Below are 27910 nucleotides of genomic sequence, written 5' to 3'. Positions count from 1 at the left end.
AATGCAGCGCAGCTGGCAGAGTAATTAGAGCCGAGCAGAGCAGGGACAGGTGGAGCTCGTTAGGGCTGAGTAGAGAGAGAGAGATGAGCAGAGTGGAAGATAGTGGAAACACATTAAGGTGGTAACCCGGTGGAGTGAGAGGGAGCTCATGACAGAACCCCCCCCAAGGACGGCCCCAGAAGTCCCAAGAGCAACACCACGCCGGGCGGAGGAGGGGAGCCGGAGGAGGGCTGAACTCCTCCGAACGGTCCGAGCGAACGCCCTCATCCTCGGAGGAAGCCGGAGGGCCGTGGTCGGGAGATGGGACAGGTCCCGAGACAGGATCAGGCACAGGACAGGAAGCCGAGCGGGCAGGACGGTTGGGGATCCCTCTGGGGCGGCCCCTACGGATTGCAGGTTGATCAGGATGCCGTTGGTGGAAGGCGGTGATGAGAGTCCTATCCACAATCCGACTAGCTGGCACCCAGGTCCTTTCCTCAGGTCCATAGCCCTCCCAGTCAATGAGGTACTGGAGACCCCTACCCCTCCGTCTGGACCGAAGCAGGCGGCGGACGGTGTAAACCAGACCACCATCGGCGGCCGTGGAGGAGGAGGACAAGGTGCAGCAGGGACCAGCGGACTCTCATGAATGGGCTTAATCTTAGACACATGGAAAGTGGGGTGCACCCTCATGGAATTAGGCAGTTGGAGCCGGACAGCAGTTGGGCTAATCACTCTTATGATAGGGAATGGGCCAATGAACCGAGGTGCCAACTTCTGCGACTCCACCCTGAGTGGCAGGTTCCTTGACGACAACCACACCCTTTGACCAACATGGTAGGTGGGAGCAGGGATTCTCCGGCGTTGGCCCGGTAGTGTAGCTGGCAACGGATCTGAGAAGTGTGGCTCGGGCCTGTGACCAGGTGCGGCGACATCGACGGGCAAACGCAAGTGCAGATGGGCAAGTAACCTCCCCTTCCTGACTGGCAAATAGAGGAGGCTGGTATCCATAAACACATTGGAAAGGGGCATACCGATGGCAGAGCAGGTCAGAGAATTGTGTGCGTACTCCACCCATGTCAATTGCTGCGACCAGGAGTGGGGATTGCGTGAAGTCATGCATCGCAGTGCCTTCTCGAGCTCCTGATTTGCCCGCTCTGACTGCCCATTGGATTGGGGATGGAATCCGGAAGTCAGACTGACTGTGGCTCCCAGCAGGTGACAGAACTCCTTCCAAAAAGCGGAGGGAGAATTGTGGACCACGGTCAGAAACTACATCCTTTGGCAGTCCGTGGATCCGAAGACGTGTTCCAGGACCACCTGGGCGGTCTCCTTGGCGGTTGGGAGCTTGGGGGAGGGAATGAAGTGTGCCATCTTGCTGAATCGGTCAACTATGGTGAGAATGACCGGTCTTGCCCTTGAGGGGCAGCCCTGTGACAAAGTCAAGGGCGATGTGAGACCAGGGACGTCTGGGGCACAGGCAGGGGCTGCAGCAATCCGGCTGGGGGCTGGCAGGACGACTTGTGTTGGTTGCAGATGGGGCAGGCTTGGACGAATTCCCGTACATCCTTTCTCAGGCGGGCCACCCAGAACCTCTGGGCGAGGCAGGTTGTAAAGTGCGGGTGGAGCCAGGGTGACAAGCTGGCGGGAGTCATGTCCCCCACTGAGCGACCTGGGACCTTAGGTTTTCGGGGGACAAGAGGCGGTCAGCTGGGCAAGTGCTGGGACCGGGCTGGTTACGGAGAGCTTCCAGCACCTGTTCCTCAACAGCCCAGGTCAGAGCTGCTTTCGATGCAGGGACTTGGCAGAATCGACACAGGATCCTTGGAGGGGTTGTCATCCTTCTGGAATTGACGGGAGAGGCGTCTGGCTTGGTGGTTGCGTGATCCAGGCCGGTATGACAGAGTGAAATTAAACCTGGTGAAGAACAGGGCCCAGCGGGACTGCCTGGAGTTCAACCGTTTGGCCGTGCGGATGTACTCCAAGTTCTTATGATCGGTCCAAACGAGAAATGGAATGGTGGACCCCTCCAGCCAGTGACGCCACTCCTCCAAGGCAAGCTTCACAGCCAGCAGCTCTCGGTTCCCTATGTCGTCATTGCACTCAGAGGGGACAACCGGCGTGAGAGAAAAGGCACAGGGATGGAGCTTCCTGTCCTCCCATGCCCACTGAGAAATCACAGCACCAACTCCCACATCCGGGCGTCCACCTCCACAATGAATTGCCGGTCCACGTCAGGCATCTGGAGGATGGGAGCGGAGGTGAACCTACCTTGAGGGTACTGAAGGCCTTGTCGGCTGCTGGGGTCCAGGTGAAGGGTTGCTTGGTGCTGGTTAGAGCAGTGAGAGGGGCAGCATCGTACTGTGTTCCGGATAAACTTTCTATAGAAGTTAGCAAACCCCAGAAACTGTTGCAGCTTCTTTCTGTTCTCGGAACTGGCCATGACGTGACTGCTGATACTTTGGCAGGATCCATTTGGATACTTCCCTCTGCCACTATGTCCCCAGGAAGGCCACTGTCTTGACGTGAAACTCACTTTCTCTGCCTTGGCGTAGAGGGAAATTCTCCAGAAGACGATGAGGACTTGCTGGACATGGCGGGTGTGTTCAGACAGGTTTCTGGAGTAGATTAAGATGTCATCCAGGTAAACGAAGACAAACTTGTTTAACATGTCCCGCAGTACATCATTCACTAGAGCCTGGAACACAGCAGGAGCATTGGTGAGGCCAAAAGGCATAACCAGATACTCGTAGTGCCTGTTGGTGCTATTGAATGCGGTCTTCCATTCATCTCCCTCCCGGATCCGCACTAGGTGGTAAGCGTTTCTGAGATCCAACTTGGTAGAAACAGTGGCTCCCTGGAGCAACTCAAAAGCAGAGGTGAGCAGAGGGAGAGGTAACGGTTCTTCACTGTGATGTCGTTGAGTCCCCTGTAGTCGATGCAGGGCGAAGAGATCCGTCCCTCTTCCCCACAAAGAAGAAGCCAGCACCAGCCGGAGATGAAGATGAACGGATCAATCCTGTGGACGAGAGTCATTGATGTAGTCCTCCATGGACCTTCTTTCAGGAGCAGACAACGAATAAAGACGACCCCTTGGAGGGGCTGTTCCAGGGAGGAGGTCGATGGCACAGTCGTACGGTCGGTGAGGGGGCAGAGATGTGGCTCTTGCTTTGTTAAACACTTCTCTGAGACCATGGTAGCATTCTGGGGACATGGGAGAGGTCAGGGGCGGAGTTAGTAGGTACTGGCCGAGGGGTAGTGCGGCAGCAAGCAGGCAGGTTCGGTGGCAGTCCTCTCCCCCACTCCTGATCACCCCGGTCACCCAATCGGCTGAGGTTGTGCCGGCGGAGCCATGGGTAACCCAGGATGAGGGTTGGCCTGGAGAGGGGGCAGGTGAAACTGGATAGTTTCTTGATGGTTTCCGGACCCCATCAAACCGGGCCGTGAGCATGAGTGACCGATCCGGTAAGTGTCCGTCCAGTGCCCGGGCAGGAATAGGAGGTGTCAAACGGAGGTTCTCCAGTCCCAGTTGGCGTGCCAGCTTGATGTCCATTATGTTGGCTTCGGCGCCAGAATCCACCAGAGCAGCCAGGGTGTGAGTAGAGTCAGAGAGGCGGAGGTGAACTTGCAGCAAGGGTTTGCGGTCGGAGGACTGGATGGTCATTGAGCTCAACCACTCCCTATGCCCGGTGAGCTTCGGCTTTTTAAAGGGCAGGTTACCACACGAGTGTCCATCACCTCCACAATAGAGGCAGAGGTTTGAGGTGAAGCGGCGCTGGCGCTCTGCGGAGTGAGAGAGGCTCCCCAATCTCCATGCTCAACTGATCAACATTGGGTGAGTGGCAGTAGCTGACGGAGCTCTCTCCGAATGCCGGTAGTTGGTGGACCTTGGCGCCCCTCTCACCGCGGGTCTGTATCCTTCTGTCGATCCGGACAGTCAGTCGCGATGGCTTCATCAAGAGTGGAAGGCAGTTCTGGGAGACCAACTGCTCTTGATATAGTCAGCCAAGCTATGGAAGACGCGTCCACCAACGATGGTGTGTTCCAAGAACTTCGTCTTGCCAGGGTTCGGAGAGTCGATGGAATGGTCTGCGACTGTACGTCTGCCTTGTCGAATACTGAACAGTTCCACGAGACGCCTCTGCGGTTTGGTGAATCCAGGTCAAACACCTTCAGCATCTCCTCAGCAAACAGGTCGAAGGTTGCACATGCGGGGTTTGACGTTCGGAACTCTGCTGTTCCCCAGAGTCGAGCTCGGCCCGTCAGGTGAGTGATGGCATACCCGACCCTACCTCCGTGGCGAAGGTCCTTGGCTGCAGGGAGAACTGAAGTCGGCAGCTAGTCAGAATGGCCGGACCTGGGTAGAATCGCCGTTGAACCGCTCGGGGTTTCCAATCTTGGGTTCGGGGGCAGCGTCTGAAATGACCGGGGCAGGTAACTTCGGGAGGCAGGGCTGGTGGGCAGACTGGCTGGGGTAAGGTTGGTGAGGAGTTGGATGATCCTGGCGAGTTGTTGTTGCTGCTGCTGGGACTGCTGCTGGTGCTGCTGGAACTGCTGATGCTGTTGGTAGCCGACCTGAAGCAGAGGGTGATGTCGCCGCTCATGCGGCCTAGCTCTCTCTCAGTGTGTTCCAGGCGTAGCATGGCGGTGGGTTGCTCAGGTTCTTCGGTTTCCATGTCGGGGAAGTGTGCGCTGAGTCCATGATGGTCAGATCGTACTGTCACGGTTCAGACAGACGACAAGAGGACCACAGTTGCGTCACACCAGAAAGCTTATTTAAACTTAAGGGGGAAAGGGAGTAGGGAGTGAGTGAAGGCTCCAGGGGTTATCCCGTCCGATGTGCTGGGTCTGTGCCTCCCCCAGTGGCAGCGATCGTCGATGACGCGGTGGTTGGTGGTCCAGAAGTCCTGGGGAGGAAACACAGACACAACGGGCGGATGAAAACAGGCAGAAGTACAGTTCAAGGAAATCCAAATACGTTGTAGCAAGGCAGAAGGCTGGTCAGAGTTACGGGGGTCGAAGAGTAGTCAGGAGTCGTAATGGCAGAAAGCAGGTCTGGTTTTCCTGGGGGCAGAAGAGTATCCAAGAATCAGGCAGGTCCGGGGTCACAAAACAAGGGTGAGCCAGGAAGCGCGAGCACACAGGTTCCGGGTGTGAGCTTTGCAGACGATCTGACAAAGGAGAGCTGACAGACGGGACTTTAAATACTGGGAAGGGTTAGTGGGTAGTGCAGCGCGAGCTGGCAGAGTAATTAGAGCCGAGCAGAGCAGGGAGCAGGTGGAGCTCGTTAGGCTGAGTAGAGAGAGAGAGATGAGCAGAGTGGAAGATAGTGGAAACACATTAAGGTGGTAACCCGGTGGAGTGAGAGGGCTCATGACAGGCCTAGTCAAAGCCCAGACCTCAATCCAAATGAGAATCTGTGGTATGACTTAAAGATTGCTGTACACCAGCGGAACCCATCCAACTTGAAGGAGCTGGAGCAGTTTTGCCTTGAAGAATGGGCAAAAATCCCAGTGGCTAGATGTGCCAAGCTTATATACCCCTGCAAAAGGTGGCTCTACAATTGATGCAAAAGGTGGCTCTACACAAAGTATTGACTTTGGGTAGGTGAATAGTTATGCACGCTCAAGTCTTCTGTTTTTTTGTCTTATTTCTTGTTTGTTTCACAATATAAAATATTGTGCATCTTCAAAGTGGTAGGCATGTTGTGTACATCAAATGATATAAACCCCCCAAAAATCAATTTTAATTCCAGGTTGTAAGGCAACAAAATAGGAAAAATGCCAAGGGGGGGGTGAATACTTTGGCAAGCCACTGTACCCAAGAAGACTCGATGCTGTAATTGCTGACAAAGGTGCTTCAACAAAGTACTGAGTAAAGGGTCTGAATACTTATTTAAATGTGATATTTCAGTTATTTCTTTGTAATACATTTGCAAAAAATATATATATATATATGATGGGATATTGTGTGTAGATTGATGATTTTAAAAAAAATCATCCCTTTTAGAATAAGGCTGTAACGTAACGAAATGTGGAAAAAAGTAAAGGGGTCTGAATACTTTCCGAAGGCACTGTATTTGCAATCCAACATCCAATAAGATAGCAACATAGAAATTCCGGATTTTAGTCTGTGCTCTTTTGATATAATTGATGTCTACACAACCAACCAATGCTGTAAGACGTGGATTCATCTTCTTGACTTTAGACTATTTGAGGTGATCTGACAAAAACAAAAATAAATGTTGTGGTTCAAAATGACAGAAAACAGACTGTCCTTGTAACTTGTAGTTAGATCAACTATGTGTGTGGAATAAGAGGGTAAGGACGCATAACAAATAAGACAAAATACCCTCCATCACATTATGTTTTGTCTTTGAAAAATGCAATCTACATTATGTCACGAAAGTGGCTTCACAGCAAAGTTGCTTTCAGTTGTTACAAAGATAATCAGGCCACTACTTATAGAATATCCATCTTATATTGAGTCATATAAATACAAATGTTACCCAAATCTGAACATGATTTCAATAGCCCAAGGTTGCCGTATCACATCACTTTCCATTATATGTTTCCTATAAATGCCCATCCTTAATGCCTTTGCATTGATTTCATGCAATGTGGGTCAAGATGGCGGCCTCGCGACTAGCTCTTAGGAATCTTTGCAGTATTTTGTTTTTTTATGTATTATCTTTTACATTATTAGCTCAGAATGTGTTTTGTATGATTACATACAGCCGGGAAAAACTATTGGATATCAGAGCGCCGGTAACTCACCAGCGCTCTCCCCAGGGCAATTGAACTGATTCCAACGGCTGACCCAAAACATCGCCGGCGGAAGAGAGGCACTCGGAGAGGCCTGCTAGTTCGACTTAGGAGGCGCGCACACCACCCACCACTTCCAAGTATACTACTCGCTAATGTTCAGTCTTTGGATAACAAGGTCGACGAGCTCAGGGCAAGGATTTCTTTCCAGAGAGACATCAAGGCCTGTAACATACTTTGTTTCACGGAAACATGGCTCTCTGGGAATATTCTGTCTAAATCGGTCCAGCCAGATGGGTTCTCAGTTCATCACACAGACAGAAATAAATATCTCTCAGGGAAGCAGAAGGGCGGAGGTGTGTGTTTCATGATTAATGACTCATGGTGTAATTGTAGTAACATACAGGAACTCAAGTCCTTTTGTTCACCCGACCTAGAATACCTCACAATCAAAGGCAGACCGTATTATCTCCCAAGATAATTTTCTTCGGTTATAGTCACGGCCGTGTATATCCCCCCTCAAGCCGATACCACAACGGCCCTCAAAGAATTTCACTGGACTTTATGCAAACTGGAAACCACATATCCTGAGGCTGCATTAATTGTAGCCAGGGATTTTAACAAAGCAAATTTGAGTACTAGGCTTCCGAAGTTCTATCAACATATCGACTGTTGTACTCAGGCTGCTAAAATCCTCGACCATTGCTATTCGAACTTCCGGGATGGTTATAAGGCCCTCCCCACTGCCCTCCTTTCGGTAAATCTGACCACGACTCCATTTTGCTCCTCCCTTCCTATAGGCAGAAACTCAAACAGGAAGTACCCGTGCTAAGGACTATTCAACGCTGGTCTTACCAATCGGAATCCACGCTTCAAGACTGTTTTGATCACGTGGACTGGGATATGTTCCGGGTAGCTTGCAAAAATAATTTAGACGAATATACTGAAACAGTGACTGAGGTTATCAGGAAGTGTATAGGTGATGTTGTGCCCACTGTGACTATTAAAACCTACCCTAACCAGAAACCGTGGATAGATGGCAGCATTCGCGCAAAACTGAAAGCGCGAACCACCGCATTTAACCATGGCAAGTTGACTGGGAATATGGCACTCACTTCTGTCATCATGAAGTGCTTTGAGAGGCTAATTAAGGATCATTTTACATTTACATTTTAGTCATTTAGCAGACGTTCTTATCCAGAGCGACTTACAGTTAGTGAGTGCATACATTATTTTTTTTAAATGTATTTTATTTATTTATTTTTATACCCCCTGTGGGAATCGAACCCACAACTTGTGACGCCATGCTCTACCAACTGAGCTACATCCCTGCCGGCCATTTTCTCCCCTAACCTAGACGACGCTGGGCCAATTGTGCGCCGCCCCATGGGTCTCCCGGTCGCGGCCGGCTACGACAGAGCCTGGATTCGAACCAGGATCTCTAGTGGCACAGCCTTAGACCACTGCGCCACTGTGGATCATCTCACCTCTACCTTACCTGACACCCTAGACCCACTTCAATTTGCATACCGCCCCAATAGATCCACAGACGATGCAATCGCCATCACACTGCACACTGCCCTATCCCATATGGACAAGAGGAATACCTACGTCAGAATGCTGTTCATTGATTATAGCTCAGCCTTCAGCAACATAGTACCCTCCAAGCTCACAAGCGTGTGTGCTCAGCCCCCTCCTGTAATCTGTTCACCCATGACTGCGTGGCCACGCACGCCTCCAACTCAATCATCAAGTTTACAGACGACACAAACAGCAGTAGGCCTGATTACCAACAATGACGAGACAGCCTACAGGGAAGAGGTGAGGGCACTGGCAGAGTGGTGCCAGGATAATAACCTCTCCCTCAATGTCAACAAAACAAAGGAGCTGATCGTGGACTTCAGGAAACAGCACATCACTGACAATCTGAAATGGTCCACCCACACAGACAGTGTGGTAAAGAAGGCATATCACCGCCTGGTACGGCAACTGCACCGCCCGCAACTGCAGGGCTCTCCAGAGGGTGGTGCGGTCTGCCCAACGCATCACTGGTGGCACACTGCCTGCCCTCCAGGACACCTACAGCACCTGATGTCACAGGAAGGCCAAAAAGATCATCAAGGACATCAACCACCTCGAGCCACGGCCTGTTCACCCCGCTATTATCCAGAAGGCGAGGTCAGTACAGGTGCATCTAAGCTGGGACCGAGAGACTGAAAAACAGGCCATCAGACTGTTAAATAGCCATCACTAGCCGGCTACCACCCTGTTACTCAACCCTGCACATTAGAGGTTGCTGCCCCATAGACATGGAATCACTGGCCACTTTAATAATTGAACACTAGTCACTTTAATAATGTTTACATACTGCTTTACTCATCTCATATGTATATACTGTATTCTATTCTACTGTATTTTAGTCAATGCCACTCCGACATTGCTCGTCCTAATATTTATATATTTTTTATTCCATTCTTTTACTTTTTAGATTTGTGTATTGTTGTGAATTGTTAGATACTACTGCACTGTTGGAGCTAGGAACACAAGCATTTCGCTACACCCGCAATAACATCTGCTAACTTGTTGTTTGTGTAAACAGCGCCGGAGAAGATGGCTGCCGTTTTACAGCCCTCTAACCAATTGTACTATTATGTGTGTTTTTCCGCGTTATTTGTAATTTATTTTGTACATAATGTTTCTGCCATCGTCTCTTATAACCAAAAAGAGCTTCTGGATATCAGGACAGCGATTACTCACCTCGTATTGGGACGAAGATTTTTTCTTCAACGAGGCGGCGCGAAGGATATCATACAGACACCGACAAGGCCCAAATCCCCGTCATTCGCGTGAAGAAGAGACGGAGATATCGTGGACGCAGATCGGGGTGCCTTGTAAGGATCCGACGGCGAGCGAGTAAACTGCCTCTTCCATCAATCCTATTAGCCAACGTTCAATCTTTTGAAAATAAAGTGGACGATTTAAGATTACGGTTATCCTACCAACGGGACATTAAAAACTGTAATATATTATGTTTCACTGAGTCGTGGCTGAACAACGACAATGATAACATTCAGCTAGCAGGCTATACGCTACATCGGCAGGACAGAACGGCTGACTCCGGTAAGACAAGGGGTGGCGGTCTGTGTATATTTGTAAACAACAGCTGGTGCACAAAACCAAATACTAAGGAAGTCTCGAGGTTTTGCTCGCCTGAGGTAGAGTATCTTATGATAAGCTGTAGACCACACTATTTACCAAGAGAGTTTTCATCTATATTTTTCATAGCTGTCTATTTACCACCACAAACCAATGCTGGCATTAAGATTGCACTGAATGAGTTGTACAAGGCCATTAATCAACAGGAAACGCTCATCCAGATGCAGCGCTCCTAGTGGCCGGGACTTCAATGCAGGGAAACTTAAATCCGTTCTACCTAATTTCTACCAGCATGTTAAATGTGCAACCAGAGGGAAAAAACTCTAGACCACCTTTACTCCACACACAGAGACGCATACAAAGCTCTCCCTCGCCCTCCATTTGGCAAATCTGACCATAACTCTATCCTCCTGATTCCTGCTTATAAGCAAAAACTAAAGCAGGAAGCACCAGTGACTCGGTTAATAAAAAAGTGGTCAGATGACGCAGATGCTAAGCTACAGGACTGTTTTGCTAGCACAGACTGGAACATGTTCCGGGATTCTTCAGACAGCATTGAGGAGTACACCACATCAGTCACTGGCTTCATCAATAAGTGCATCGATGATGTCGTCCCCACAGTGACCGTACGTACATACCCCAACCAGAAGCCATGGATTACAGGAAACATCCACACTGAGCTAAAGGGTAGAGCTGCCGCTTTCAAGAACGGGACTCTAACCCGGACGCTTATAAGAAATCCCGCTATGACCTCCGACGAACCATCAAACAGGCAAAGAGTCAATACAGGTCTAAGATTGAATCGTACTACACATGGCTCTGACGCTCGTCGGATGTGGCAGGGCTTGAAAACTATTACAGACTACAAAGGGAAGCACAGCCGCGAGCTGCCCAGTGACACAAGCCTACCAGACGAGGCTAAACCACTTCTATGCTCGCTTCGAGGCAAGCAACACTGAAGCATGCATGAGAGCACCAGCTGTTCCGGATGACTATGTGATCACGCTCTCCGTAGCCGATGTGAGTAAGACTTTTAAGCAGGTCAACATTCACAAGGCCGCAGGGCCAGACGGATTACAAGGACGTGTACTCCGAGCATGTGCTGACCAACTGGCAAGTGTCTTCACTGACATTTTCAACATGTCCCCTGACTGAGTCTGTAATACCAACATGTTTCAAGCAGACCACCATAGTCCCCGTGCCCAAGGACTCTAAGATAACCTGCCTAAATGACTACCGACCCGTAGCACTGACGTCTGTAGCCATGAAGTGCTTTGAAAGGCTGGTCATGGCTCACATCAACAGCATTATCCCAGAAACCCTAGACCCACTCCAATTTGCATACCGCCCCAACAGATCCACAGATGATGCAATCTCTATTGCACTCCACACTGCCCTTTCCCACCTGGACAAGAGGAACACCTACGTGAGAATGCTATTCATTGACTACAGCTCAGCATTCAACACCATAGTGCCCTCTAAGCTCATCACTAAGCTAAGGATCCTGGGACTAAACACCTCCCTCTGCAACTGGATCCTGGACTTCCTGACGGGCCGCCCCCAGGTGGTAAGGGTAGGTAACAACACATCTGCCACACTGATCCTCAACACGGGGGCCCCTCAGGGGTGCGTGCTCAGTCCCCTCCTGTACTCTCTGTTCACCCATGACTGCATGGCCAGGCACGACTCCAACACCATCATTAAGTTTGCCGACGACACAACAGTGGTAGGCCTGATCACCGACAACGATGAGACAGCCTATAGGGAGGAGGTCAGAGATCTGGCCGTGTGGTGCCAGGACAACAACCTCTCCCTCAACGTGACCAAGACAAAGGAGATGATTGTGGACTACAGGAAAAAAAAGAGGACTGAGCACGCCCCCATTCTCATCGACGGGGCTGTAGTGGAACAGGTTGAGAGCTTCAAGTTCCTTGGTGTCCACATCACCAACGAACTATCATGGTCCAAACACACCAAGACAGTCGTGAAGAGGGCACGACAAAGCCTATTCCCCCTCAGGAGACTAAAAAGATTTGGCATGGGTCCTCAGATCCTCAAAAATTCTACAGCTGCACCATCGAGAGCATCCTGACTGGTTGCATCACCGCCTGGTATGGCAACTGCTTGGCCTCCGACCGCAAGGCACTACAGAGGGTAGTGCGTACGGCCCAGTACATCACTGGGGCAAAGCTTCCTGCCATCCAGGACCTCTATACCAGGCGGTGTCAGAGGAAGGCCCTCAAAATTGTCAAAGACTCCAGCCACCCTAGTCATAGACTGTTCTCTCTGCTACCGCACGGCAAGCGGTACCGGAGTGCCAAGTCTAGGTCCAAAGACTTCTCAACAGCTTCTACCCCCAAGCCATAAGACTCCTGAACAGCTAATCATGGCTACCCGGACTATTTGCACTGCCCCCACCCCATCCTTTTTACGCTGCTGCTACTCTGTTAAGTATTTATGCATAGTCACTTTAACTCTACCCACATGTACATATTACCTCAACTACCTCAACTAGCCGGTGCCCCCGCACATTGACTCTGCAACGGTACCCCCCTGTATATATAGCCTCCCTACTGTCACTTTATTTTACTTCTGCTCTTTTTTTTTCTCAACACTTTTTTTTTGTTGTTGTTTTATTTTTACTTTTTTTGTTTAAAATAAATGTACTGTTGGTTAAGGGCTGTAAGTAAGCATTTCACTGTAATGTCTGCACCTGTTGTATTCGGCGCATGTGACCAATAAAATTTGATTTGATTTGATTTAAATATGTATATGTGACCAATACAATTTTATTTTATTTTATTAACTCCTAGTGATGTTATCACAACACAGAAAAAACAACTTCTTTGTTAATATGTAACCATTTATTGCCCTCACGTAGTCATGGTTGTGATAGGATCACGGACATACATCCAGGGCTGGCAGCGCTATTGCTTCGGAGGAAGCTTATCATGATGCTATGTTCAGAGGAAGTATAGCTTATGACTGTAATGTCAACAGATATGCAAACGTAATTCAAGGCGAGTTATTTTTCTAATACCACCAGTTGAAAAAGAGAATAGAAAATGGCTGGGTGCAACACAGACTGCGTTGAGAAGCCTATAGCTAAGGGATTTGAAATATTTGGGCGTTTTGTTGGTAGACACCCCTGGTGTTTTTTGATTCTACCCATGTTCATCTCTGCGGGTCTTGGCGGAGGATTTTACTTCCTTGCGGACAGAGAAGCGAACGGCATTGAAGAGATGTTTACACCTATTGATGGACCTGCCAAAGATGAACGACAAGTAGTTAAAAAATACTTTCCACAGGATGATAGCGACTTCTCTCGTTTGCGACTCTATACTGAAGGGACCTTTGCATCTCTCATAATTGTAACGCCTACAGCAAATATCCTCACAATTCCTGCTTTTACAAAAATTGTTGCTATTGATAGTGAAGTGAAAGCCATTGAAGTAGAAACATTTCATTTCTCAAACCTTTGCGTTAAGAAAGGTGGTGTGTGCGTGTCAAATTCAATCTTTGATATTGTAAAACCTCCCAATAATGTTACCACAACAACTATTGATTACCCATATCATGACAAACTTTTCATCGCATCTGAAGTCGGTGGTGTGAAACTGAAAACTGGATCAACTGAAATTGTAAGCGCAAAGGCCATTCGACTTTTTTACTTCTTAAAAGAAGACAACCAGACTGTAAATACGATGTGGCTGCAGAAGTTTATAGAGACTGCGTCGATGATGCAAAAAGAAGAAGGCGTGAGTACATACTTTTAGAGATGAAACATATAAAAAAAATGTGTCAACTTGTATAGGATGGGTGTCTTCTCACCAAGTGTAGGCCTACAGCCTAATTGATCAAACTGCACATTAAGCTCCATAAAAACCATGTAATGTCATGATGATTTGATTATTCAAACATCTTGAGTTGTTTTGTTGTCCTCTGTAGCTCAACTGGTAGAGCACGGCGCTTGAAACGCCAAGGTAGTGGGTTCGAGCCCCAGGACCACCCATACACTAAAATGTATGCACGCATGACTGTAAGTCGCTTTGGATAAAAGCGTCTGCTAAATGGCATATTATTATTATTACTAATGTTAACTGGATATGTTCTTGTATCTGTATTCTTATTTGTCTTTGCAGATGACCATATCTTATTTCACATCAATATCAAGGGATGAAGAGTTTGAGAAGAGTTCTGACTCAATCATACCTCTCTTCTCATTGACCTATGCCCTGGCCATCACTTTTTCAATCATTTCTTGTTTGAGGTATGTTTTGTAACTTTTACATTTCAATAAGGCTCCAATGGGCCGCGCCCCTCTTCCCGTGGTCATGGTTCCGGAACTGACACGCCACTCAATATTAGCATATCAATTCCAACAACATCTTGGTTCCAAACGTTGAATAGGTACAAAAATCACCAGGGTGAACCATTAATTAAAATTATTTGAAATCTCTTTAAAAAAAACTGTGATTTATGGGGAAAAAAGTCAAGGGTACAAGACTGTGTACACACAAAAGTTAGGGGGAAAATAAACTACTCATCCAATACAGCGTTGCCACAGATAGAAACATGAGACAGATATTTCACTGGATGTATAAATGTGAAGCATCCGGTTGGTGTTTCCACTCACTACCAAATATGGTAGTGAGAGGAAGCCCAATGGCTAGCAGTGGGAGATGATGGAACAAGATGGACTTTGGCCGACATTCTGATAATTTACTCATCGATGAAACATTTGATCTCAATACAGTTTTCTGTTACCAAAACTAAAATCTGAAATGAACAGAGTGAATTATGTTTTGTACACTTTACCCTTTGCTAAAGTTTTACAAAATGGTGTTGTTTAGAAGGAGTGCAAAGGTGAATTGAGTTATTGCACACTCGCACGTCACAGAGTAGGCGTTCCCCAATGGAAATATGCAAATGTCTGCTAGAACGCGCTAATAGGATCTCGCTAGCTTTCAATATATATTTGAAGTGGTCAGAAAGTTACTTTTTGGACCTGTATGCCAAAACATTTAAGAGGTACAGTTGAAGTCAGAAGTTTACATTCAAGTCATTTTTCCAACAATTGTTTACATTTATTTTACATTTTAGTCATTTTAGCAGACGCTCTTATCCAGAGCGACTTACAGTTGGTGAGTGCATACATTTTCATACTGTCCCCCCGTCGGAAACGAACCCACAAGCCTGGCGTTGCAAGCGCCATGCTCTACCAACAGAGCTACATGGGACTGAGAAGAGTTTACATACACTTAGGGTGGAGTCATTAAAACTTGTTTTTCAACCACTCCACAAATTTCTTGTTAACAAACTATAGTTTTGGCAAGTTGGTTAGGACATCTACTTTGTGCATGACACAAGTCATTTTTCCAACAATTGTTTACAGACAGATTATTTCACTTATAATTCACTGTATCACATTTCCAGTGGGTCAGAAGTTTACATACATTAAGTTGACTGTGCCTTTAAACAGCTTGGAAAATTCCAGAAAATGATGTAATGGCTTTAGAAGCTTTTGATAGTCTAATTGACAACATTTGAGTCAATTGGAGGTGTACCTGTGGATGTATTTCAAGGCTTACCTTCAAACTCAGTACCTCTGTGCCTGACGTCATGGGAAAATCAAAATAAATCAGCCAAGACCTCAGAAAAAAAATTGTAGACCTCCACAAGTCTGGTTCATCCTTGGGAGCAATTTCCAAACGACTGAAGGTACCACGTTCATCTGTACAAACAATAGTACGCAAGTATAAACACCATGGGACCACGCAGCCGTCATACCGCTCAGGAAGGAGACGCGTTCTGTCTCCTAGAGATTAACGTGCGAAAAGTGCAAATCAATCCCAGAACAACAGCAAAGGACCTTGTGAAGATGCTGGAGGGAATAGGTACAAAAGTATCTATATCCACAGTAAAACTAGTCCTATATCGACATAACCTGAAAGGCCGCTCATCAAGGAAGAAGCCACTGCTCCAAAACCGCCATAAAAAATCCAGACTACGGTTTGCAACTGCACTTAGGGACAAAGATCGTACTTTTTGGAGAAATGTCCTCTGGTCTGATGAAACAAAAATAGAACTGTTTGGCCATAATGAGCATCGTTATGTTTGGAGGAAAAAGGGGGCGGCTTGCAAGCCGAAGAACATCATCCCAACCGTGAAGCACAGGGGTGGCAGCATCATGCTGTGGGGGTGCTTTGCTGCAGGAGGGACTGGTGCACTTCACAAAATAGATGGCATCATGAGGAAGAAAAATTATGTGGACATATTGAAGCAACATCTCAAGACATCAGTCAGGAAGTTAAAGCTTGGTCGCAAATGGGTCTTCCAAATGGACAATGACCCCAAGCATACTTCCAAAGTTGTGGCAAAATGGCTTAAGGACAACAAAGTCAAGGTATTGGAGTGGCCATCACAAAGCCCTGACCTCAATCCTATAGAACATTTGTGGGCAGAACTGAAAAAGCGTGGGCAAGCAAGGAGGCCTACAAACCTGATTCAATTACACCAGCTCTGTCAGGAGGAATGGGCCAAAATTCACCCAAAACGTTTGACCCAAGTTAAACAATTTAAAGGCAATGCTACCAAATACTAATTGAGTGTATGTAAACTTCTGACCCACTGGGAATGTGATGAAAGAAATAAAAGCTGAAAGAAATCCTTCTCTCTACTATTATTCTGACATTTCACATTCTTAAAATGAAGTGGTGATCCTAACTAACCTAAGACAGGGAATCTTTACTAGGATTAAATTGTTAAAAACTGAGTTTAAATGTATTTGGCTAAGGTGTATGTAAACTTCCGATTTCAACTGTAGATGTGCGCTAAGTTGACCCATGTTGCCCACCGTACCATAAGACATCCATTCCTTCATCACTGGAAAAGATAAATGGCTGATTTTATATTATTTAAAAGCTTACATTGTTGTCAAACTATTCCAAAATGCAATATTTCCATTTTCAAAACGCTATATATCCCCCTCCCCCAAACAACAGAACCCCAATAGAAAAAGTATCCCGGTTGGGTTTTAAACAGTTAGGCCTATATATAAAGTATCGATACATAAATAAATATACAAATAATCGATTCGTTTCAACTCTATTGTGCAAATATTACATAGCCGATTTATTGTACCCAGACGGTGAACAGCATATACTGTAGAAAGGTACCCATGAGCATTAATTTCAGATGAAAAATGCAAATGTAAAAAATTGACATTTATGGCGTTTTGGAATCAAACTCTTCAGATGTTTAAATTTTTTATTTATTTTTATATACAAAAATATAAACGCAACAATTTCTAAGATTATACTGAGTTACAGTTCATATAATGAAATAAGTCAATTGAAATAAGTTAATTAGACTGTAATCTATGGATTTCACATGACTGGGAATGCAGATATGCATCTGTTGGTCACAGATACCTTAGAAAAAAGGTAGGGGCGTGTATCAGAAAACCAGTCAGTTCTGGTGTTACCACCATTTGCCTCATGCATCTCCTTCACATCGAGTTGATCAGGCTGTTGATTGTGGAATGTTGTCCCACTCCTCCTCAATGGCTGTGCGAAGTTGTTGGATATTGGCGGGAACTAGAACACACTGTCGTACACATCGATCCAGAGCATCCCAAACATGCTCAATGGGTGACATGTCTGGTGAGGAAGACGAGCACGCAGATGAGCTTCCTTGAGACGGTTTCTGACAGTTTGTGCAGAAATTGTTCGGTTGTGCAAACCCAGTTTCATCAGCTGTCCGGGTAGCTTGTCTCAGACGATCCCGCAGGTGAAAAAGCCAGACATGGAGGTCCTGGGCTGGCATGGTTACACGTGTTCTGTGGTTGTGAGGTGGGTTGGACATACTGCAAAATTCTCTAAAACGACATTGGAGACGGCTTATGTTAGAGAAATTAACATTCAATTCTCTGGCAACAGCTATGTTGGACATTCCTGCAGTCAGCATGCCAATTGATCCAAGATGGCGTAGCAGTGCGGTCGTGTTCTTTGTTGTGTGTCCGTGTAAATAGCCAGTTTTTTTGTATTTTTTTCGTATTTTTCGTACATATTTCCCTATCACACTTTTCATCCTTCTACTAAATATACTTTCCTGCAACCCGCCTCACTCAATGTGGAACGGATTCTATTATTTACTCACCTTTATCTAGAATCTCCAGTTGAAACTAGCCAGCCAGCTAACTAGCTAACTAGCTACTTGCTATTAGCCACCGTTAGTGGTTTTCACCCAGAACATCTGATTTTCTGCCGGAATAACTGAATCACTGGACCCTAACACCGGATCGCAACTAGCTAGCCGCAACCGAATGGATGTTGCTGTAGGCTAATCACCACTGCCCCCGAAGCAAGCACCAGTTAGCCTTGAGCCAGGCCCATATCCCGGCTATCTACCTCTTTATCTACCGGACGGGAGTAGCCAGCTAACTAGCTACTTGCTATTAGCCACCGTTAGCGGTTTTTCACCATTGTCCGTGGCCTGCACTACCTACCAGCCAGCTCTAGCCTGGACTATTATCGGCCAGTCTGCACAGTGCGTTATCGACCCAGAACATATCGGATTTTCTGCCGGAATCACTAAATCACTGGACCTTTAACACCTGATCATCGCAACTAGCTAGCTGCAACCAAATGAATGTTGTTGTTGGCTAATCAGCCTGGAGCTAGCCTCGAGTCAGGCACATCTCCCGGCTATCTACCTCTCTGTCAACCGGACGGGACCTCCTAGAGTCGACACGGCGCCCCGCCGATCCATCACGACTGGTCTGCCGACGTAATCGTCTGTGGTTTCAACAGGCTTCCCGTTGCGACGACCACGAAGATCCATCTGCTAGCCACAGCCCGCTAGCACACACAAACAACAGCCATGCTTCCTGCTCGCTGTGCTTTAGCACCAATTCGAACTGCTCTCGGACTCACATATTGCTGTTCACTGGACCTTATGATCACTCAGCTGCACAGCTGATGCCTGCTGGACTGTTCCTTTACACAGTACCCTGTCCTGTTTATCTGTTTAGCCTCAGCCCAAACTTTCATCGCCATTACCAGTTGTTGTCTTAGCTCTCTCTAATAACACCTGTGATTGCTTTATGCCTCTCTCCCATGTCAATATGCCTTGCTTATTGCTGTTCCAGTTAGTTCTTATTATACAATTTCAATATAGAACCCCAAGTCATTCTCAAACTGCCTGAAATAGCTCCTTTGTTCCACCCCCCATACACGCAGAGACTGGCTCAATCGATGCCTTCAGTGATGCTATCTCTTTCATTGTTACCCAACGCTTAGGTTTACCTCCACGGTACTCATATCCTTCCATATCCTTGTCTGTACATAATGCCCTGAATCTATTCTACAATGCCCGGAAATCTGCCCCCTTTATTCTCTGTACCCAACGCACTAGAAGACCAGTTCTTAAAGCCTTTAGCCGTATCCTTATTCTAGTCCTCCTCTGTTCCTCTGGTGATGTAGAGGCCAACCCAGGCCCTGCAGCCCCCAGTATCACTCCTACTCCCCAGGAGTTATCATTTGTTGACTTCTGTAACCGTAAAAGCCTTGGTTTTCTGCACGTTAACATCAGAAGCCTCCTTCCTAAGTTTGAGTTATTCACTGCGTTAGCACACTCCGCCAACCCTGATGTTCTAGCAGTGTCTGAATCCTGGCTTAGGAAGGCCACCAAAAATTCAGAAATGTCGTCTAGATAGAACTGCCAAACAGGTGGAGTTGCAATCTACTGTAGAGATAGCCTGCAGAGCTCTATCATACTATCCAGGTCTGTGCCCAAACAGTTTGAGCTCCTACTTCTAAAAATCCACCTTTCCAGAAATAAGTCTCTCACTGTTGCTGCTTGCTACAGACCCCCTTAGCCCCCCAGCTGTGCCCTGGACACCATATGTGAGTTCTATCCTCAGAGTTCGTACTGCTTGGTGACCTAAACTGGGATATGCTTAACACCCCGGCCATCCCACAATCCAAACTAGATGCCCTCAATCTCACACAAATTATCAAGGAGCCTACCAGGTACAACCCTAAATCCGTAAACATGGGCACCCTCATAGATATCATCCTGACTAACTTACCCTCTAAATACACCTCCGCTGTCTTCAACCAGGATCTCAGCGATCACTGCCTTATTGCCTGCATCCGTAACGGGTCCGCGGTCAAACGACCACCCCTCATCACTGTCAAACGCTCCCTAAAACACTTTAGCAAGCAGGCATTCCTAATTGACCTGGCCCAGGTATCCTGGATGGATATCGATCTCATTCCGTCAGTAGAGGATACCTGATTGTTCTTTAAAAGAGCTTTCCTCTCAATCTTAAATAATCATGCCCCATTCCAAAATATTCAGAACTAAGAACTGATATAGCCCCTGGTTCTCCTCAGACTTGACTGCCCTTGACCAGCACAAAAACATCCTGTGGCGTACTGCATTAGCATCGAATAGCCCCCGCGATATGCAACTTTTCAGGGAAGTTAGGAACCAATATACACAAGCAGTTAGGAAAGCAAAGGCTAGCTTTTTCAAACAGAAATGTGCATCCTGTAGCACTAACTCCAAAAAGGTTTGGGACGCTGTAAAGTCAATGGAGAATAAGAGCACCTCCTCCCAGCTGCCCACTGCACTGAGGCTAGGAAACACTATCACCACCAAATTTCAACAAGCAATTTGCTTTTCCACCTGGCTACCACTACCCCGGCCACCAGCTCTGCAACCTCCGCTGCAACTTGTCCATGCCCCCCCCCCCCCGCTTCTCTTCACACAAATTCAGACAGCTGATGTTCTGAAAGAACTGCAAAATTTGGACCCCTACAAATCATCTGGGCTAGACAATCTGGACCCTTTCTTTCTAAAAATAGCCGCCGAAATTGTCGCAACCCCTATTACTAGCCTGTTCAACCTCTCTTTTGTAACGTCTCAGATCCCCAGAGATTGGAAAGCTGCCGCGGTCATACTCATCTTCAAAGGGGGTGACACTCTAGATCCAAACTGTTACAGACCTATATCCATCCTGCCCTGCCTTTCGAAAATATTTGAAAGCCAAGTTAACAAACAGATCACCGACCATTTCGAATCCCACCGTACCTTCTCCGCTATGCAATCCGGTTTGCGAGCTGGTCATGGGTGCACTTCAGCCACGCTCAAGGTCCTAAACGATATTATAACCGCAATCGATAGTAGACAGTACTGTGCAGCCGTCTTCATCGACCTGGCCAAGGCTTTCGACTCTGTCAACCACCGCATTCTTATTGGCAGACTAAATAGCCTTGGTTTCTCAAATGACAGCCTCGTCTGGTTCACCAACTACTTCTCAGATAGAGTTCAATGGGTCAAATCGGAGGGCCTGTTGTCTGGACCTCTGGCAGTCTCTATGGGGGTGCCACAGGGTTCAATTCTTTTCTCCGTGTATATCAATGATGTCGCTCTTGCTGCTGGTGACTCTCAGATCCACCTCTACGCAGACGACACCATTTTGTATACATCTGGCCCTTCATTGGACACTGTGTTAACAAACCTCCAAACGAGCTTCAATGCCATACAACACTCCTTCCGTAGCCTCCCACTGCTCTTAAACACTAGTAAAACTAAATGCATGCTCTTCAATCGAACGCTGCTGGCACCCGCCCCACCCGACTAGAATCACTACTCTCGACGGGTCTGACCTAGAGTATGTGGACAACTACAAATACCTAGGAGTCTGGTTAGACTGTAAACTCTCCTTCCAGACTCACATTAAGCATCTCCAATCCAAAGTTAAATCTAGAATCGGCTTCCTATTTCGCAACAAAGCCTCCTTCACTCATGCTGCCAAACATACCCTCGTAAAACTGACTATCCTACCGATCCTTGACTTCGGCGATGTCATTTACAAAATAGCCTCCAACACTCTACTCAGCAAATTGGATGTAGTCTATCACGGTGCCATCCGTTTTGTCACCAAAGCCCCATATACTACCCACCACTGTGACCTGTACACTCTTGTTGGCTGGTCCTCACTACATATTCGTCGCCAAACCCACTGGCTCCAGGCCATCTATAAATCACTGCTAGGCAAATCTCTGCCTTATCTTAGCTCATTGGTCACCATAGCAACACCCACCCGTAGAATGCGCTCCAGCAGGTATATTTCACTGGTCATCCCCAAAGCCAACACCTCCTTTGGCCGCCATTCCTTCCAGTTCTCTGCTGCCAATGACTGGAACGAACTGCAAAAATCTCTGAAGCTGGAGACTCTTATCTCCCTCACTAACTTTAAGCATCAGTTGTCAGAGCACCTTACCGATCACTGCACCTGTACACAGCCCTTCTGAAATTAGCCCCCTCAACTACCTCATCCCCATATTGTTATTTATTTTGCTAATTTGCACCCCAGTATCTCTATTTGCACATCATCTCTTGCACATCTATCATTCCAGTGTTAATACTAATTGTAATTATTTGGCACTACGGCCTATTTATTGCCTTACCTCCATAACTTGCTACATTCGCACACATGGTATATATATTTTCTGTGGTATTTTTGACTTTATGATTTGTTTTACCCCATATGTAACTGTGTTGTTTTTATCGCACTGCTTTGCTTTATCTTGGCCAGGTCGCAGTTGTAAATGAGAACTTGTTCTCAACTGGCCTACCTGGTTAAATAAAGGTGAAATAAAATAAAACAATTAAAATTGCACGCTCCTTCAAAACTTGAGACATCTGTGGCATTGTGTTGTGTGACAAAACTGCACATTTTAGTGGCCTTTTATTGTCCCCAGCACAAGGTGCACATGTGTAATGATCATGCTGTTTAATCAGCTTCTTAATATTCCACACCTGTCAGGTGGATGGATTATCTTGGAAAAGGGAGAAATGCTCATTAACAGGGATACAAACAAATTTGTGCACAATTTGAGAGAAATACGCTTTTTGCTGCTATCTTTTATTTCAGCTCATGAAACACGGGACCAACACTTTACATGTTGCGTTTTAATATTTTTGTTCAGTATATATCGAAAGTTAAGTTCAAATCAAAATGGGCACGGTCAAAAGTGATTCAAATCAAATGGAACGACCCACCAGGAACTGACAGTAAAAACACGACTTCACAACACAGAGGTTGAAACATTCAGTACTGATCTCATCTCACACGTCTACGTTGCACAGTAATATCGCTATTACTAATATTTAATATCTATATGAGGATTGAGAATCCAGTTCCAGAACCAGAACCACTCAATGGATCCCTATACAATTCAACATCATCAGTCAACATAGGTCAGCTCAATTTGAAAATCATAATAACAGATCAGTCGAATCCACATTGTGACTGCATTACCGTTTTTAAAGGCACTACTTATACTGGGAGTAATGTTGTGTTTTTCTAGGTTGGACTGTGTGAGGAATAAGGTGTGGGTGGCAACCTTTGGTGTCCTCTCAGCTGGTATGGCAGTGCTGTCCAGTTTTGGGTTGTTGCTGTACTGTGGCATGCCCTTCGCTATGACTGTGGCTACAGCTCCGTTCCTGATTCTGGGTAAGCTTACAAACTCTCATTATGATACAATAAACCAATGCAACTGACATCCTGTTTAGACCTGATATGAAATGTACTCGGATTGTGATCTTAACAGATGTGATCACAGGAATGAACACAGGTACAGTTCCTTCGGAAAGTATTCAGACCCCTTGACTTTTTCCACATTTTGTTACGTCACAGCCTTATTCTAAAATGGATTCAATTGTTTTTTTTACTCATCAATCTGCACACAATACCCCATAATGACAGAGTACATTTTAGACATTTTTGCAAATAAACATATCACATTTACATAAGTATTCAGACCCTTTAAGCACCTTTGGCAGCGATTACAGCCTCAAGTCTTCATGGGTATGACGCTACAAGCTTGGCACACCTGTATTTGAGGAGTTTCTCCCATTTTTCTCTGCAGATCCTCTCAAACTCTGTCAGGTTGGATGGGGAGTGTCGCTGCACAGCTATTTTCAGGTCTCTCAAGAGATGTTCCATTGGGTTCAAGTCCGGGCTCTGGCTGGGCCACTCAAGGACATTCATAGACTTGTCCCGAAGCCACTCCTGCGTTGTCTTGGCTGTGTGCTTAGGGTCGTTGTCCTGTTGGAAGGTGAACTTTCGCCCCAGTCTGAGGTCCTGAGCCCTCTGGAGCAGGTTTTCATCAAGGATCTCTCTGTACTTTGCTCCATTCATATTTCCCTTGATCCTGACTTGTCTCCCAGTCCCTGCCGCTGAAAAACAGCTCCACAGCATGATGCTGCCTCCACCATGCTTCACCGTAGGGATGGTATTGGCCAGGTGATGAGCGGTGCCTGGTTTTCTCCAGACGTGATGCTTGGCATTCAGGGCAAAGAGTTAAATCTTGGTTTAATCAGACTAGAGAATCTTGTTTCTCATGGTCTGAGAGTCCTTTAGGTGCCTTTTGGCAAACTCCAAGCGGGCTGTTGTGTGCCTTTTACTGAGTAGTAGCTTCCGTCTGGCCACTCTACCATAAAGGCCCGATTGGTGGAGTGCTGCAGAGATGGTTCTCCTTCAGGAAGGTTTTTCCATCTCCACAGAGGAACTCTGGAGCTCTGTCAGAGTGACCATCGGGTTCTTGGTCACCTCCCTGACCAAGGCCCTTCTCCCCCGATTGCTCAGTTTGGCCGGGCGGCCAGCTCTAGGAAGAGTCTTGGTGGTTCTAAACGTCTTCCATTTAAGAATGGAGACCACTGTGTTCTTGGGGACATTCAATGCTGCAGAAATTTTTTGGTACCCTACCCCAGATCTGTGCCTCGACACAATCCTGTCTCTGAGCTCTACGGACAAATTCTTCGACCATCTGAGCTCAATTTTGAGTCTCATAGCAAAGGGTCTGAATACTTATGTAAATAAGGCTATAACGTAACAAAATGTGGAAAAAGTGAAGGGGTCTGAATACTTTCCGAATGTGCTGTATAAACAAAGATCTGACATTTAGTAAAACAGTGCCTTTTCTCCACAGGAATTGGTGTTGACGACATGTTCATCATGATTTCTTGCTGGCAGAAGACTCAAGTTCACGATGACGTAGAGGATCGTATGGCAGCAACATACAAAGAGGCAGCTGTTTCTATCACCATCACAACACTAACTGATGCCCTGGCTTTCTATATTGGTCTGTTAACTCCCTTTGGTTCTGTACAGTCCTTTTGTATGTATACTGGCACAGCTGTCCTGTTCTGCTACTTGTACAACATCACCTTCTTTGGTGCATTTCTGTCACTGAATGGAAGACGTGAAAAGGGCAACAGACATTGGCTGACCTGCACGAAGGTTCCAGAACCAGAGGAGAATTCTGAAAAGTACAATATCTGCTGTGTAGGGGGAGCTTATGATCATGAAACGGGAGAAGAGGAACCAATGCCAATTAACAACTTCTTTAAGATGTACTATGGTCCATTTCTAACAAATACTTGGACCAAGGGGTTTGTGATCCTGCTCTATGCTGGATATTTGGGCTCAAGCATCTATGGTTGCTTCCAAATCAAAGAGGGCATAGACCTTAAAAACCTAGCAGCTGATAGCTCATATGTGGGTAGCTATTATGATAATGACGACGAATTCTTTTCAGAGTATGGCCCAAATGTTATGGTTGTTCTGACAGATAGTGAGTTTAAATATTGGGACGAAAGTGCTCGGAATAATCTTTACTCCTGCCTCCAAAACTTTGAAGGTCTATCAATGGTTTCTCAAAACATGACCATATCTTGGCTCAATGAATATCTTACGTTTGGAAAGCTGACCAATTTGAATCTAAGTGAGGAAAATACATTCAAAAGTAATTTGTCTGCATTTCTTAAGAGGTCTGATTTCGTACATGATGTGAATTTTACAGATAACATATTATATGCGTCACGTATGTTCATTCAGACGGTCAATGTCAGTACAGCTGTTGATGAAAAGAACATGTTGAATGAACTTCGAGAGACGGCTAATGATAGTTCAGTAAAGTTGATTGTTTACCACCCTGCTTTCATTTACTTTGACCAGTATGCAGTCATTGTTAATAATACCATCCAAAACATTGTAGTTGCCACTCTTGCCATGCTGGTCATCTCCCTCATGTTGATCCCCAACCCCATATGTTCTCTGTGGGTGACCTTTGCCATTGCCTCTGTCATAGTGGGTGTTGCTGGTTTCATGGCATTTTGGCATGTCAATCTAGACTCTGTATCCATGATCAATCTTGTCATCTGCATCGGTTTCTCCGTGGACTTTTCTGCTCACATTTCCTATGCCTTTGTCTCTAGCGATAAGAGAACCGCTAATGAGAAGGCTGTAGACGCTGTCTATCACTTGGGGTATCCCATCTTACAGGGAGCTGTGTCTACTATTTTAGGAGTGGTGGTGCTGTCTGCAGCTGAGAGCTACATCTTCAGAACCTTCTTTAAGATCATGTTCTTGGTCATTTCGTTTGGGGTACTTCACGGCATCGTGTTCATCCCTGTTTTTTTGTCCTTCTTTGGAATCTGCGGCGCTAAAGCTGGCGATGAAAAAGACGACCCTCCTTATAATCCCTATCAATCGAAACGGAAAAAGAATGATAACATTGCCTGTGAAAGCCATTTGTGACTGCCCTTAAAACTGCTGAGCTGGGTGGTCATGTTAACTATTGAGAACGCTAAGCACTACCCCACCCCAGCTGCAGGATTTGCACCTGTTTTCTAATGATAGCTATCAGACATAGAACGTAGAAAACATGTCAAATAAAAGTTCATGAGATAGGACAGGACATTATGGTAAAGTGTACATTAAGACATTTTAATATTGATTGTGGTGTTTTATCCCCTATTGGAAGAAAATAAAACACATTGTGTATGAACGCTTAGTAAATATGATTTGACAATGACAAATTGGATTACATTTGATTCATAGTTGTAATATGTAGGAATCTATAGAATAAGAATGTCTAAATTATTCTAAAAAGCACACAAACACAGGAGGTTATAGGTTATAGGTTATAGGTTACAGGTTACAGGTTATAGGTAACACATTCTGTTTTGTTATTGAGTTTGTGTCATTGATAAAAGAAATGTGTGAGTAAGATATGACAAATGTTACACCCTCAGTTAAACTAATAATGTGTGGCTGATTAGTATACTAGAGCTTAGACAGTTAATCAAATGTGTTTATATCCCAGCAACAGAGTATAGACTGGTTCCCAAAACATACAGGGAGGGGGAGTGGAAGGCTTGCAGGATATTGTGAGAATGTGATAACTGAAGGTTGCAGCCTGCCTGAGCAAGGAGTAGGAAAAGATAAGAACAGTGTGTGTGTGTGTGACATGATGGTCAGGAGAGCAGTTTTCCAGTGGAAAACTACAGCCCGCCTAAAGAGGGGAGGGATTCTCTGACGTGTGCATATAAAAAATATTGTACGACCATTTTGTTTTAGAACGTTCTCAATGAATAAAGCCTGATGATTGTATGCTGGGCTGCTTGGTCTGATTATTAGAGATTTACAACCTCTGGGATACAGAGTAATACGTTCATTTTTTTAAACATTGGGATAGAAATTCTCATAACAGTCATGCATTGCAAAGGTTAAAAAAAAATACAAATTTCATATTTCATTTTGTATTTAGTCCATATTAAATTTCACTCTATCGGACTGTGTAATGTTTTTTTTTTCTTCTGTGGAGTCTATTTTTTAACAATGTTTAGAAATTTGGTTTGTGTCTTATAAAAGGCATGAGAAGGAAATCTTAATTCGATGTTTATCCTTTTACTACATCTTTTTATTACTCTGTTTATTTATTTATTAATTTATATTTATGCTCTGTTGAAGATCTGGATGGAAGATTAAGGGCTCTATTCAATCCGTATCGCAGTTGAAATTGAAATTTAACACTAGAAAAGTCATTTTGACTCAAATATTCTAACACAAATACATTTCATATATGCTAATGGTAAAAATATTCATTTGGCTTTGTTTATGAAGGTATTGGGTAACGTTAGATTATGAG

The 27910-nt window shown here is 45.8% G+C and overlaps 1 protein-coding gene across 1 annotated transcript; it reads left to right on the top strand.

The window, feature by feature from the left end:
- The first annotated feature begins 12838 nt into the window (after positions 1–12838).
- LOC121549731 (patched domain-containing protein 3-like) lies at positions 12839–27252 on the top strand. The gene is made up of 4 exons (XM_041861578.2): positions 12839–13657; positions 14042–14169; positions 23285–23430; positions 24908–27252. The coding sequence occupies exons 1-4, from the start codon at positions 12965–12967 to the stop codon at positions 26515–26517; spliced, it is 2577 nt and encodes an 858-aa protein (XP_041717512.2). The 5' UTR covers positions 12839–12964; the 3' UTR covers positions 26518–27252.
- Positions 27253–27910: the final 658 nt, after the last annotated feature.

The sequence above is a fragment of the Coregonus clupeaformis genome, chromosome 34 (genome assembly GCF_020615455.1).
Source record: "Coregonus clupeaformis isolate EN_2021a chromosome 34, ASM2061545v1, whole genome shotgun sequence".
Classification (NCBI taxonomy): Eukaryota; Metazoa; Chordata; class Actinopteri; order Salmoniformes; family Salmonidae; genus Coregonus; species Coregonus clupeaformis.
Note: the sequence above shows the minus strand (reverse complement) of the source record. Positions and strands in the feature narration are given on the sequence as shown.

Bases quoted from the DNA above. Each gene is read 5' to 3' on its own strand.
- LOC121549731 (XM_041861578.2), top strand. From the start codon at position 12,965: ATGGCTGGGTGCAACACAGACTGCGTTGAGAAGCCTATAGCTAAGGGA. The intron at 13,658-14,041 runs GTGAGTACATAC...TTGTCTTTGCAG, and splicing joins TGATGCAAAAAGAAGAAGGC to ATGACCATATCTTATTTCAC. The intron at 14,170-23,284 runs GTATGTTTTGTA...GTGTTTTTCTAG, and splicing joins TCAATCATTTCTTGTTTGAG to GTTGGACTGTGTGAGGAATA.